The sequence below is a fragment of the Hippopotamus amphibius genome, chromosome 2 (genome assembly GCF_030028045.1).
Source record: "Hippopotamus amphibius kiboko isolate mHipAmp2 chromosome 2, mHipAmp2.hap2, whole genome shotgun sequence".
In the NCBI taxonomy this organism is placed as follows: Eukaryota; Metazoa; Chordata; class Mammalia; order Artiodactyla; family Hippopotamidae; genus Hippopotamus; species Hippopotamus amphibius.
This window is the reverse complement of record NC_080187.1, coordinates 184,909,979-184,923,342: the sequence shown is the minus strand read 5'-3', so window position 1 is coordinate 184,923,342 and position 13,364 is coordinate 184,909,979. Positions and strand designations below refer to the sequence as shown.

Here is a 13,364-nt window from a genome sequence, read left to right as displayed (position 1 = left end):
CAAGGCAAAAGAATGACTGGATAGAGCAGGAGGGACTGCAGGGCTTTTGCCATGAAACAGGATATTTAAAGTGTCAGAGCCACTCCTCACAAGCTACTTATTACAAATGGAAATATAATAACTATTACAAAGGAGCAACCTAGCAGACACCACCATAACCAGGTGATGCAAGTTGACTAGTCATAGGACAAACCAACATCTGAGCCCTCTGGGGTGCTGACTGAGAAGGACATGCAGCCCTAGTTTGCGGGATTCCTGCCAATAGTGAATGATTTGAATCTAACCATCAGCAACGTTCGACAAACCAAGTCAGAGGACCCAAGAAACTGGCCTGTATTTAAAAAATGTCAATGGGCTAGAAGATGAAGGAAGGCTGAGGAACTGTTCCAGATTAAAGGAGCTTAAAGAGACATGGCAATGAAATGCAAAGGATGAGTTGAGATTTGCCTTTGTTTTAAGGGCCATTCCTGGGATGAAATCTAAATATGGTCTGTCTACAGGTTAGTTAGCAGGTCTCACACTTTCTAGACTCAGGATCCCTTTTTACTCTCAGAAATTACTGAGGATTTTTGTTCATGTACAGTATATCAACAGGTGCCATATTAGATATTAAAATTAAGACTTTTAAAAATATTTGATTCACTAAAAATATACCCATTATACATTAACATAATTTATGAAAAATGGCTAAAATTTCTAAATCAAAAAACTGAGTAGAGTGGGTTTTTTTGGGTTTGTTTTTTTTTTTTTACAATTTCTTTAACATTTAACAATAAAAGGCAGCTGGATTCTCTTAGCTGCTTCTGTATACAGTACGCTGCGTTGTGATATACTGTTTTGGTTGAAATAATATATGAAAACAAATTTTGCCATATACAGCTATGCGGTTGAAAGTGAAGAGTATTTTAATAGCCTTTTCAGATAATTGTGGTTATTCTTCTTTGATCCTATACCAAACTTGACAAGTGGCTGTTTCTTAGAGGTTAGCTGTAATGTGGAATACAAAGAAGCCCTATCAATGAACTTTCTGCACTCTGAACATGTGTGAGAAAAAGTCCTTATGTTTTAAGAAACACACAGAAATATTTAGGGGTTAAAGGGGCACATATCTGAAACTTACTCTCAAACAGTTCAGGAAAAAAATGTATACAACACACATACGTATGTATATATGAATATAAATATAAATAGAGAGCAAACATGGCAAAATATTAACATTTGGGAAATCTAGGTGAAAGACATATAGGAACTCTTGGTACCATTCTCACAACTTTAAGTTTGGAATTATGTCAAAATAAAGTTTAAAAAATTCCTCTCACCAGAAACTACATGATCAGATTTTTCTTTCAGTCGGTGCTTCATTGGGCAAAGCTGACTTAAAGGGTCCACCTTCATTTTTCCCATGCCTTCAAAACTGGGTCTTGACAACATGATTGGTGGAATAACAGACATTTTAAATTCCACCCCCACTTCTGACTCTGTCATATTTCTTTATTTTTCCCTCATCTCATGATTTCAAAATGGGTTTAGGAGGCACATGCATCAAAATTTCCTGCGGCGCTTATTAAATCTGCAGAATTCCAGGCTCACCTCAGACCTACTGAATCAGAACCTCTATGTCCATTAGCACTCTAGATTTAGTAAGACATTCAAAATTCTGGGGAAACTGAGAAGACTTAGCATTCAAAATTCTGCATTTAACTGCTTGGTGGACATGAGTGGATCATCTGCTCTCTCAATCCCCTCAGGCAAGCCTCAGGTCGCAGACAGATGTGCTAGGGTGAAACGAGCACTGAGACACTGCTGCAACTGGCAGGCTTCCTGAGGGATGAAATCAAAAAGCACCAAGTCCTGTTAGGTATAGGGGAACTGAAGTGTTCTGGCCTTATTGAAATAAACTTTTAGCTGAGAAAGTTTAGGGAAGAGGCTATTAGGAGGTTAGAGACTGTTATGATACATTTATCATAATAAAATGGCCACCCCACTGGGAAGGTAGACTTAGCAGATCCTTCTTAACTGTGTCCTACTTGCAGGGGTTAACAGGTCTCTGTACCTGTCTCTGCAGCAGGCCAGAAGGAGCGAACTGGCAGAATGTGGGCTCTCCTCATCCCACCTAGAGATCAACTGCCTTAAACTTTTCAGCTACCACTCTTATTCTGGTTTCTACACAGTTATTAAAGGTGACCTGATGGTCTACTGTATTTGGTTCGAACTTTTGCTTTCATTGCAGAACCCTTAGAAGTTCTATATAATGGTGTTATGGGGTGAACTGTTTCCCCAAAAGAGATATGCTGGGGGCTTCCTAGGTGGCACAGTGGTTAAGAATCCGCCTGCCAATGCAGACAACATGGGTTTGATCCCTGCTCCAGGAAGATCCCATATGCCGCGGAGCAACTAAGCCCGTGCGCCACAACTATTGAGCCTGCGCTTTAGAGCCCGTGAACCACAACTATTGAGCTCATGTGCCGCAACTACTGAAGCTCATGTGCCTAGAGCCCGTGCTCCACAACAAGAGAAGCCACGGCAATGAGGAGCCCGTGCACCACAACGAAGAGTAGCCCCCACTCGCCGCAACTAAAGAAAGCTTGCGCACAGCAAAAGAAGACCCAACACAGCCAATAAAATAAATAAATAAATAAATTTATATTAAAAAAAAAGATATGCTGAATGAAGTCTTAACCTCTAGTAACTGTGATCTGCTCTTATTCAGAAAGAGTCTTTGTAGATGTAATCATCTTAAACTGAGGTCATCAGGATGGTCCTAATCCAATATAACTGGTGTCCTTTTTTAAAACAACGATGTAAAGAAGACACACAGAGGGAATGCCACCGATGAAGAGGCAGAGTTTTAGCTGCAAGCCAAGGTCTACAGCCACCACTGAAGGTACAAAGGGGCCAGGAAGGATTCTCCCCAAAGCCTTGGAGGAGAATGACCTGACAGACACCCTGATTTTAGACTCCAGCCACCAGAACTTTGAGAGAATAAATTTCTGGTTTTTTGTTTTTGTTTTTTTTTTTGGCCATACTGCACGGCCTGTGGGATCCTAGTTTCCCGACCAGGGATTGAACACGTGCCCTGGCAGTGAAAGCGCCGTGTCCGAACCACTGGACCACCAGGGAATCCCCAAATTTCTGATGTTTTAAGTTGCCCAGTTTGTGGCACTTTGTTATGGGAAACTAGTCCTCGGAAAGTAATGCACATGGTTTCCCTAGCAATTTTGGATTTTTTCCAAGTTACTTGGCATACCATTTATTCCACTGTTTCCTGAGGGCACTGCATTCTCATCTCCTTGACTCTCGTTTGGTAGAGAAGGAACTTCTACAGCAGTTCTGAGAGCCTGGTTCTCATGCTTTTCTTGATTCTGGAATTCGGTAGGATCACATACTTTTAGCTCTGAATGATCCTGCTACAAATTTTAAAAGGAAATAAATGATTTAAATAACAAATAAGAAGTAATCATATTTGAAAATTGCTAAGAGTGCACCTGAAAAGTTCTCATCTAAAGAAAAAAACTAACTATGTGAGGTGATGGATGTTAACTAGACTTATTGTATATATTGTAAAATGATCACCACAAACACTGAATCATTACATTGTACACCTGAAACTGATATGTGCCAATTATACCTCAATTTAAGAACAAATCATTAAAAACATTGCTTATCATCAGACATAACGAAAGAAAAAAGCAATCACTGCCTTCCACAGACAGGCACTACACTGAGGGGAAAAGGAGTTACAGGAAGAAAAGCAGGAGACTAAGCTTTTCCTGAGCAGCAGATTTGGTTCTCTGCCTCACCAAATGTCACGAGAACGTACACTGGGGAATAGGAGAGACTAGGGACCACTGGAAGGCATACATGGCAGAGGTAGCTCTCCCAGGGAGGAGAAACTAACACTGAGAGACCTTGACAGGCTAACGACGAAGGGACTACCCAAAGCTAGAAAATAAAAATTTAGGACTGTCTTGTAAAAGTTACATTTGAATGAAAGGATAATAAAATCAGAGTCCTCTCAGAGCAAGTGCGAGAAGCCCCTGGAATCACACGACCACACTGCTCAAAGACTAAGCACAGCTGATCACCAGGCTTGGGACAAGTTAGGAAGGAGGAAAAAAAAATATTTGAGGACTTCCCTGGTGGCGCAGTGGTAAAGAATCCGCCTGCCAATGCAGGGGACGCGGGTTCGAGCCCTGCCCTGGGAAGATTCCACATGCCACGGAGCAACTAAGCCCGTGCGCCACAAATATTGAGCCTGTGCTCTAGAGCCCGTGAGCCACAACTACTGAGCCCATGTGCTGCAACTATTGAAGCCCACACACCTAGGGCCCGTGCTCCACAACAAGAGAAGCCACTACAACGAGGAGCCTGCGCACCACAATGAAGAGTAGCCCCTGCTCGCAGCAACTAGAGAAAGCCCGTGTGCAGCAACGAAGACCCAATGCAGCCACTAAATAAATTAAATTAAAAAAAAAAAAATTTGATGTTGGTATCTCTTTCCTTCTTACTTACTACATCTCACTTAAGTAAACAGTCAATGCATGTTCATATTATTCAACAAACATTTACTTTGTGCTTAATCCTTACTAAGTGCTTCCCGAGTGCCGGTGCCTAGGGTGTGATGATGAGGACAGACTTGGGTCTGTGCTTTCGCAGAGCTCACAGCAGTGTTTGCCACCACCCGATATCATAAGGGAATTAAGATAAAGCTCCCTAATAACATACCAGTTTGGGCACAGGTGGTAGCTTATTTTTAGTTTGCATACTTCTATTCACCTGGGAGTCAGGGCGCGTGTGGACAGTCCTGCGTCTTCTCCTCGTTTTGGTGACATGGCCAACTGGCTCCCTCCCAGCTTGTTCCTGGCTGCCAATCTGTACTTCAGTCTCATCACAAGAGGATGCAGAAGTCTGAATTTCATCCTGAAAAAGAGAGACATTAATCTGCCGTGTCCCGTGTATAGAGTTACAATGCTCAGGAAGAATCAGAATTTAAACTGAATAAAAAACATATATTACATATGCAAGAGATAATTTTAAAACTCTCCAGCACTAAATTATAGGCAAGGACAAGAATTATAGAGTATTCAGAAAGAGACCATCACACTTAACAATCCAAGCTAAAAAACTAGGCTAGCAAAGCATTCAAAGGTATCTTAGTGTGTGTAAATAAGCAAATTATTTTGGGGGGCGGGGGGCCATGCTGCAAGGCTAGTGAGAGCTTCGTTCCTTGACCAAGGATCGAACCCGGGCCCATGGCAGTGAAAGCACCAAGTCTTAACCACTGGACCGCCAGGGAATTCCCACCAATTATTAAAAGTACGTGAATTTATTAAATATATACTATGTGCTAGGCAGTATGCTATAACTAACAACAATTACAGCTAATATCATAACTGTACGGGGCTACGTATTCACGTGGATTAGCTCATTTATGCCTCAAAGCCTATGAGACAAATATTAACTGCAGTTCACAGACAGGGAAACAGGCTTAGAAAGCCCAAAGTAACTTGCTACAGGTCACCGTTAAGGATTAAGGGAAGAAGGGCACGTGCACTATGATAACCTAGAAGTAAAGAGCTATATCATCAAAACAGTGTGGCACAGGTACCAGAATAGCCCGAACAGACCTGCTTATAGGAGAAATCATCGTGTGACAAAGGTTGCACCTCATGTTAGTGGGGGATGGCTGGAGTCACTACTCAACGCATGATGCCGAGAAAACTGATTAACTGTGCTTTTCATGGTTTTGGTGAGGGGGTGGGCAATGAAACTTGATCGTTTTCTCACACCAAAATGAAATCTGAATGGATTAAAGATTTACATGTAAAATATGAAACTACAAAAGCACTAGGGAAAAACAGCTGAATTATATCATCACTGAATGTGAGGAAGGCATTAGGTATGTTAGTTTACCTAGAGACTATAAAAGAGACACTAGATTTGTTGGTGGTGTTTTTGTAGCTTTTTAAACGTAAATTCTAATTTTTTTTTTAAATAAACGAATACATACATATGGTTAAAATAATAAAATACTAAAGAGATTATAATGAAAAATAATTGGTTCTCTGCCCTACCCTCCCTATTTCTAGGGTTGGATGTACAGTGGTTACTTGCCTATCACTAATGATTTGCTGATGGGATATTCATTTGTATTTTCAATAACTATTTTCAGTGCCTATCATGTCCTAAGATTTAGTTCATTTGTACCACTCTCATCTCCCCATCTCCTTCCTAACAGAATTATACCATTTATTCACTCTATTACCTTTGCAGCTTTAAACATACCTAAACCTCTATTTCTTGTTCCATGGCTGCACATATCCTGTAAACTGCAGATATTAGCATCCTTATACTTTCCTTCACCTCCTGTCCTTATCTCAACTTCTGTCATCTATTCTCTTTAAGTTGTTAACATTTATAGCTTGTTATGTAACCTTAATTGAATTGTCTGTGTAGCTTGATTCAAGAGTTGATAATTAAATAGGTTATTGTAAGACATTTTTTAAGGCTTTCATTTGTTTTCTGTATAATGTTTCCTTTAGGGTCATCTTCCTTACAAAGAAACTTTCCAGTATTTTAGATGGTAGTAGACATGGTACTATGTGTGTAGAAGTAGGGGGTAGACTGCTTCGTATCCTGACTTTTCAGTCCATTTCACTATGGTGACTGAACCCCACCCTCTGAGAGTTAATTTAAGTCGCTGGGGATTTGGTGAGGCCTAAATATCAGTGTTCTTTAAAAAGCTCCACAAATGATTCTCCCACACATCCTAGTTTGAGAACCACAATATAAAATAAATGCTTTGGTTGTAACAGAACAAGCAGGCTTAGAGAATGGAAGGTTTTTAGACAAAGGTGAAATATTACAAAGGTAGACTAGTTCTAAATGATCTAAGATCCAAGGTACACCCAAAGAAAGGGATGGCTAATGAAGACTGGAAAAGAAAGTCACAAGACTTAAGGAATAGGGAGGCAAGGGTAGTAAAGGACATCCAGATGGACCTTTGAATTCACCCAAAGTAAGGTCAGGACAGGAGATGAGAGCAAGACAATGAGACAGGGACTTCCCTGTTGGTCCAGTGGTAAAGAATCTATCTTGCAATGCAGAGCACATGGGTTCAATCTCTGGTTGGGGAACTAAGATCCCACATGCTGAGGGGCAACTAAGCCCCTGCACCACAAATACAGAGCCCACACGCTCTGGAGCATATGTACCACAACTAGAGAGAGAAAACACACATGCAACCACTAGAGAGAAGCCCACATGCCACAATTAGAGAAGAGAAAACCCGCACTCCACAACTAGAGAGAAGCCCATGCACCACAATGAAAGATCCCGCGTGCTACAACAAAGATCCGACGAGCCAAAAAATACAAACTAAATAAATTTAAAAAAAAAGAAAAAGACAATAAGACAGTGAACACTGGAAAGCAACCAGGAAGTCAAGAGATGAGAATTGGTGAGCAGGAACTCAAAGAAGAAGGGATATTTACGTGAGAGTAGAAAGATGCTATCTGAATCCCACTTTCCAACTTCCTGGATAATCATGAAGAAGAAGAAAGGAAAAAGAAGAAACGGTTCTCACTATAGAAGTGGAACCCTCAGGTTACACAGATTGCTGGAGAGAAACTTTAAGGTACTTATTGTCCCTTTACCCCCATTTACACAGTACAGAACAGATCCTATAATTGTTAGCACGACTCCCAGAGATGTCTTGTTTGCTTGTTTTTTGAGATGTCTTGTTTTAACCCCACAAACCTTAGCCAGGGTATGTTAGACTGGCAGGCCAACAGGGATCAGGGAGGATGTGTTCATTCCTGAATGCACCATGATGTACCTGGAAAGACTTGTGTAAGCCCAAGACTGAAGAGGCACACCTGGTTCTGAGAGTCCCCAGCACCGTCAGACTAACCTACATACAAAGCTGCTCCAACTCATATAGTTAAGGCTGAGCTACAGAGGGAGGACAAGGCATCCAGAAGGTCATGCCCACTTAGATGTGACCCACACGTGCACTTCCCTAGGTGACGATTTGGAGATCTGGAAACTTACCCATCTGTCTGTCCTTGGTGACATTACTGATCTCTTTGCCATGTATCTGGACTGTGCCGACTCCTGCAGCTTTAGATAAATAAACTCTTTGTCTATGTCAGTTTGTTCCACCAACCTAAGCTCACTATTGACAGATTCACCACTTAGGAATTCTATAGCTGACCAAATTTTTGTGTGTGTGTTTTTTTTTTGTTGGCACACGGGCTTAGTTGCTCCGCGGCATGTGGGATCTTCCTGGAGCTGGGATCAAACCCGTGACCTCTGCATTGGCAGGCGGATTCTTAACCACTGCGCCACCTAGGAAGCCCCTGACCAAATTTTGATTATCATCCTGCTCTTGTGAAAGTTTTTCAAAATGGAATGGCTCTTGAGATGCTGAATTTGAAATACGATAGATTATTTTAAATTTCATCTATCAATTACGACCCAAAGTAAAATCTCAATTTCAGATGGCACTACAATCATGTATCCCTAACCATGAAAAAATTTAATTAATTAAAATATATATAATGATTTAGTTGATACAGATGCTTAAAGGACTTCAAAATCAATTTCGTTGTCTATTTTATGTTAATTAAAATCAAAAAGAATTTTGAATACTGAAAGTTTTTAAATGTTTATAATCTGGAATATGGAGAATGAGAGAGACTATAAAGACAGACAGAAGGAATTCAGATGCTCAGTTCATGTTTATGTTTACCTTCACTTCAAGATACACATAATGGATGCTCTCCAAGGCCCCGTTCCTTAAGGGCTTTCAACATTTTCCTGTATTTCAAGTTAAGAATGAAGCATTCATTTGGGTGCTGAGCCTTGTCAGAACTCTGGTGTGGGTCCGAAGCGGCCATGGTTTATAGTTTACCACAGCTCATTTCCACAGTCCCTACTTCATTTGATTCTCACAACACTCAATTCCGCAGAACAGATGTTATTTCCATTTCAAAGACCAGGAAACTAAGAATCAACGATTTGAGTTTTTAACGGTTTTTCTGACCTTAAATCTAGTTCCCTCCCTACTCACACCATTTGGCATACATCTGGCAACTAATAATTAATCTTTGCATTTGTATGAGAACATCTTATTCAACAGATCACAGAGGCAGTTTTGCCATTTATAAGAATTATGAAAGGATTTACAATTACCAGTGACAATCTCTTTGGTAACAAATAGCATGTCAAGTCATTACCAGCTGTGTTTATCATTCATTAACTGATTGTTTTGCTATTGAATAGGTGATGAAAATGTTACTTACCTGATTCTCGTTTTCTTTTCTTGCTTCATTTTTAAGGTGGGCTTTTAAGGCTCTTAACAACTTGTCTGCCTGCAGAAAAGTTAAAGCCCTTATCAGTAGAGCCAAAAATCAAATAAGCAAGAAAGCTTCATTGAACATTTTCTCCTGTTCTTGTACTCATCAAAGGGCCTCTGGGCAGGCTGGGAGTAGGATAATCAAGATAGAATTGGTCCCTGTCTGCGCAGATTTCACAGCAGAGTGGGGATGTCGGTGAGAAAACTGGCAATTACAATGCAGTGGGGTAAATGCCAACACGAGGGAGCTCAGGTGTGGTGTAGGAACGAAGGTGGGCCGGGCCACCAAAGCCTGGATGCTAGGGTAGACTTCAGTAGGTAAGTGGACACGCTAGTTCTGAGATAACGATATGAGGTCACTAGCTGCTAAGGCTGAAGGACAAATAGGAGAGAGTGGGACATAAGGAAAAGGGTAAAGAAACAGCACGGGAAGGCAAGAATGTGTGGAGTTTGAAGAACTAAAGCGCAGTGTGGGCTGAAGCAGGGAGCTGTTGGAGGGGATGGTGAGAGCGAATGAAAGTGGGCCTGATCCTGCCAGGCTTCCTAAGCCTCTTAAGAGTATGAACTTTACCCTTGGGGCAAAGGCAGCCTGCAGAGTTTGCAGCAGGGCAGCGGGTGGCCAGTTTTGCATTACTCAGGATGATTACTCTGGCTGTACAATGTCAGGATGCATCTGGTGAGGGTAAGATGGAAGACAGGGAAGTGGCTAGGAGGCTGTTGTAGGAAACCAGAGACGACTGAGGCCTGAGCTAGAACAGGACTGAGCCCACATGGATGAATTAAAAACTTTCCTAGGAAGTAAAGTCGGTGTGAATGTGGGGCTTGAGGAACAGGGAAATTTTATTATGCCTGAGTTTGTGGCTTGGGCTGGTGAAGCATGGAGGGGTGGGGGGTAGAGGTGGTCCCTAAGATGGGGAACGCCAACGGCAGCCGCCTCGGGAGGATGGTTACAGGTCCCCAGGGGAAGGGAACTCCTTCCTCCTTCCACCACAGGAAAACTTCCCTTCCTGTTCTTTCCTGAAAGAGGAATATTAATCTGATGGGTTATGTTTTCCTGTGCTTTAAAAGATCAAGCACATGGCTGGGTTCTCTTTCCCTTCTCTTCTACCAGCCATACAGTTGAGAGCCAGAGATTTCCTTCTCAAGGGCGGCCCAGCCTCCAGGCTTGGCTCTTCTCTGCTTATACCATTTACCATCAGCCATGTGTCCAGGCAAGAGTGGCAGAGATCCTGATTTGGGTTGGGCTTCAGGGCACAGGAGAGGCTACGCTTAGGCTGTGAGTTTTACCAGAACACTCTGTGTCAAGATATCAGGCACCACACCAGCTAGCAGTAATAAAGGGATCCCCTATTTTCTGCTTGCAGTTCCTTGAACCTCTCTTGGGGCCGTCTCTGGGAAGTGGGTGACTGGCAGGGCAGAATTTAGGCATTCTTGGTTCTTCTTTTTCTCCCCTTCAGTCTCTTTACTGAGGTATGACTGACATACAAACAGCTATCAATATTTATTGCATATAAATTTTTATGTTGGGAAATCAATATATACTTGTGAACCCATCACCACTATCATAAATTTATCACCTCCAAGATTTTTTTGGTGGTAAGTGCATTTAACAAAAGATCTATCCTCTTAGCAAATTTTAAAGTATTGTTCATCATAGGCTCTATGTTGTACAGATTTCTAGAACATCTTAAAATGCCATGAAAACCTTAAACATGCGACAATGATGAAATGAGGTGCCTGTGGCAGAGCCAGGTGAGGGCATATAGCAGGTGGAATTATGGGGGAGGGGGTGATGCTCAGAAAAGCTGAGCTGGAGGCGCCGATATTAGTATCAGCACAGTTTCATGCACTCCCTCAACAAGCATTTACTGTGCTGGACACTGTTCCAGGTACTGGAGAGACAGTGGTGAGCAAAACAGACAAGGCCTCGGCCCTCCAAGAACCTCTAGAGGTAGGCTGGTGGGGAAACAGCCCATTGACCAAATAAGCAAAAATAAATGGTATGGCATCAGGTGCTATGAAGCTAAAACAGAACTGGAGGCTCAGGCTGGAGGTGGTGGAGGGTAACGAGTTAGGACGGTCAGGAAAGGCCTCTCAGAGGGGGTGACTTCTGAGCTGAGATGTGAATGAGGGAGGGGCAGTAGGTGAAGACGTGGGGGAAGAGTATTCCAGCAGAGGGAACACCAAGCCCAGAGATGGGCTGGTGAATTTGAAGGACAGAGAGAAGCCATTGTGGGGGAGCACAGTGAACACTGGGGTGAGCAGAGGGCAGGGAGACCAGAGAGGTGGCCAGAGTCTGGGTCAAGAAGAGGGTTACAGGCCACAGCAAGCAGTGTAGATTTCTTCCTCCTAACTAAAATTTTATTATAAAAATGTCAAGTCTAGGGACTTCCTTGGTGGTATAGAAGTAAAGAATTTGCCTGCTAATACAGGGGACATGGGTTTGATCCCTGGTCTAGGAAGATCCCACATGCTGCAGAGCAACTAAGCCTGAGCGCCACAGCTACTGAGCCCACACACCGCAATTACTGAAGCTCCTTGCATGCCTAGAGCCCGTGCTCTACAACAAGAGAAGCCACCGCAATGAGAAGCCCACACACAGCAATGAAGAGTAGCCCTTGCTCTCAGCAACTAGAGAAAGCTCGTGTGCAGCAACGAAGACCCAATGCAGCCACAAAACCCCCCCACAAAAAAGTCAAGTCTATAGAAAAGTCAAAATAGTCTAGTAAACACTGATACTCCTCACATAAATTCAGCAATCATTAATATCGTCTCATATTTGCTTTCTCTTTCACTAGCTTGTATTTCTTGCCAAGCTAGTTGAAAATAAGTTCCAGACATCATGATACTTTACCACTAAATACATCGGTCATATCTCCTAAAAATAAGGGGATATTTTCCTACATAACCTCTAATGCATTACCTAGGAAAAGTAATAATTTTCTAATATCCTCTGATACATAGGCTAAAATCAAATTTCCTCAATTGTCTCCAGTTTTAGCTTAAAAACATTTTTCTCCCCTCCAAATCAGGATCAAGCCAACATTCTCACATTACATTTGGAGAAGTTTGGATTTTATTTTAGGTATGAGGAAAGTCATGAGCACTGAGCAGAAAAATGACATTCTAAGTTTCAACTATTACCCAAATACCAAAAGAATACTGTTTTAAGGCAAAAGTAGAGGCAGGGAGGCCAGCAGATAGCCTTAAGCAGTGGTCAAGAGATGAGGGTGCCATGGTACAGGTTTACAGCACTGGAGATGGTGCCCAGGCCAGATTTCAGGTGTACTTGGGAGGAAGAGCTCATGTGGCTTATGGGTGTGGGCAGTTAAGGGAAGAATCAATCATTTACTGAGACAGGGAAGAGATCTTAATTGTTTTGACCTGACTATGCTGTTTACAATGCACTTAAATGCACAAGTCAGCAGATGAGAGCTCTTAACTGAAGACATGGATTTGGGGTTCATAAGTTCCAGGTGAATCTAAAGTTCTAAGAATGAATAAGATCACCAAGGGAGAAGCACAATTAGAGAAAAGAAAGCCCAGGAGAGAACCCTGCTACACTCTACATTTTGAGATTTGGTAGACGAAGAACCAGCAAAGGAGACTGGAAAGAAGCGCTAGTTTAAAAAGAAAAAAAAAAAAAAGGTGATAGTTAAGGCAGGAGAAAACTAAATATGAAAGAAGTCTAGAAAAGAAAGTGGTTTGAGCTGAAGGGAGGGTTCAATCATGCCAAATGCTGCTGATGGGCAGGTGAGGATAGAGATGGACCACAAGCTTTGCAAGGTGCAGGGCATGGCCTCAGTAACATCAATTTCAGTAAAACAGAACAGAGAAATTGGGCAGTAGATAAAGGACATGGGTCAGGAGAGGGGTTTTGTTTCTTTTTTTAAAAGATAAGGGACTTCCCTGGTAGCACAGTGGTTAAGAATCCACCTGCCAAAGCAGGGACATGGGTTTGAGCCCTGGTCCGAGAAGATCCCATGTGCCGTGGAGCAACTAAGCC

The 13,364-nt window shown here is 42.2% G+C and overlaps 1 protein-coding gene across 4 annotated transcripts in view; it reads right to left on the bottom strand.

Annotated features, from left to right (window-relative positions):
• Window positions 1-13,364, bottom strand: part of NUSAP1 (nucleolar and spindle associated protein 1) — a 34,298-nt gene that overhangs the window by 16,684 nt on the left and 4,250 nt on the right. For 2 of the 4 annotated variants that reach the window (XM_057722844.1, XM_057722846.1), the window contains exons 2-4: window positions 9,306-9,374; window positions 4,777-4,920; window positions 3,248-3,362 (exon numbers count right to left, since the gene is read on the bottom strand). In XM_057722844.1, the coding sequence (XP_057578827.1) occupies window positions 3,248-3,362; window positions 4,777-4,920; window positions 9,306-9,374 (328 nt within the window). Of the gene's footprint in view, window positions 1-3,247; window positions 3,408-4,776; window positions 4,921-9,305; window positions 9,375-13,364 lie in introns of all 4 variants that reach the window. The other 2 variants (XM_057722843.1, XM_057722845.1) reach the window with 1 other exon arrangement.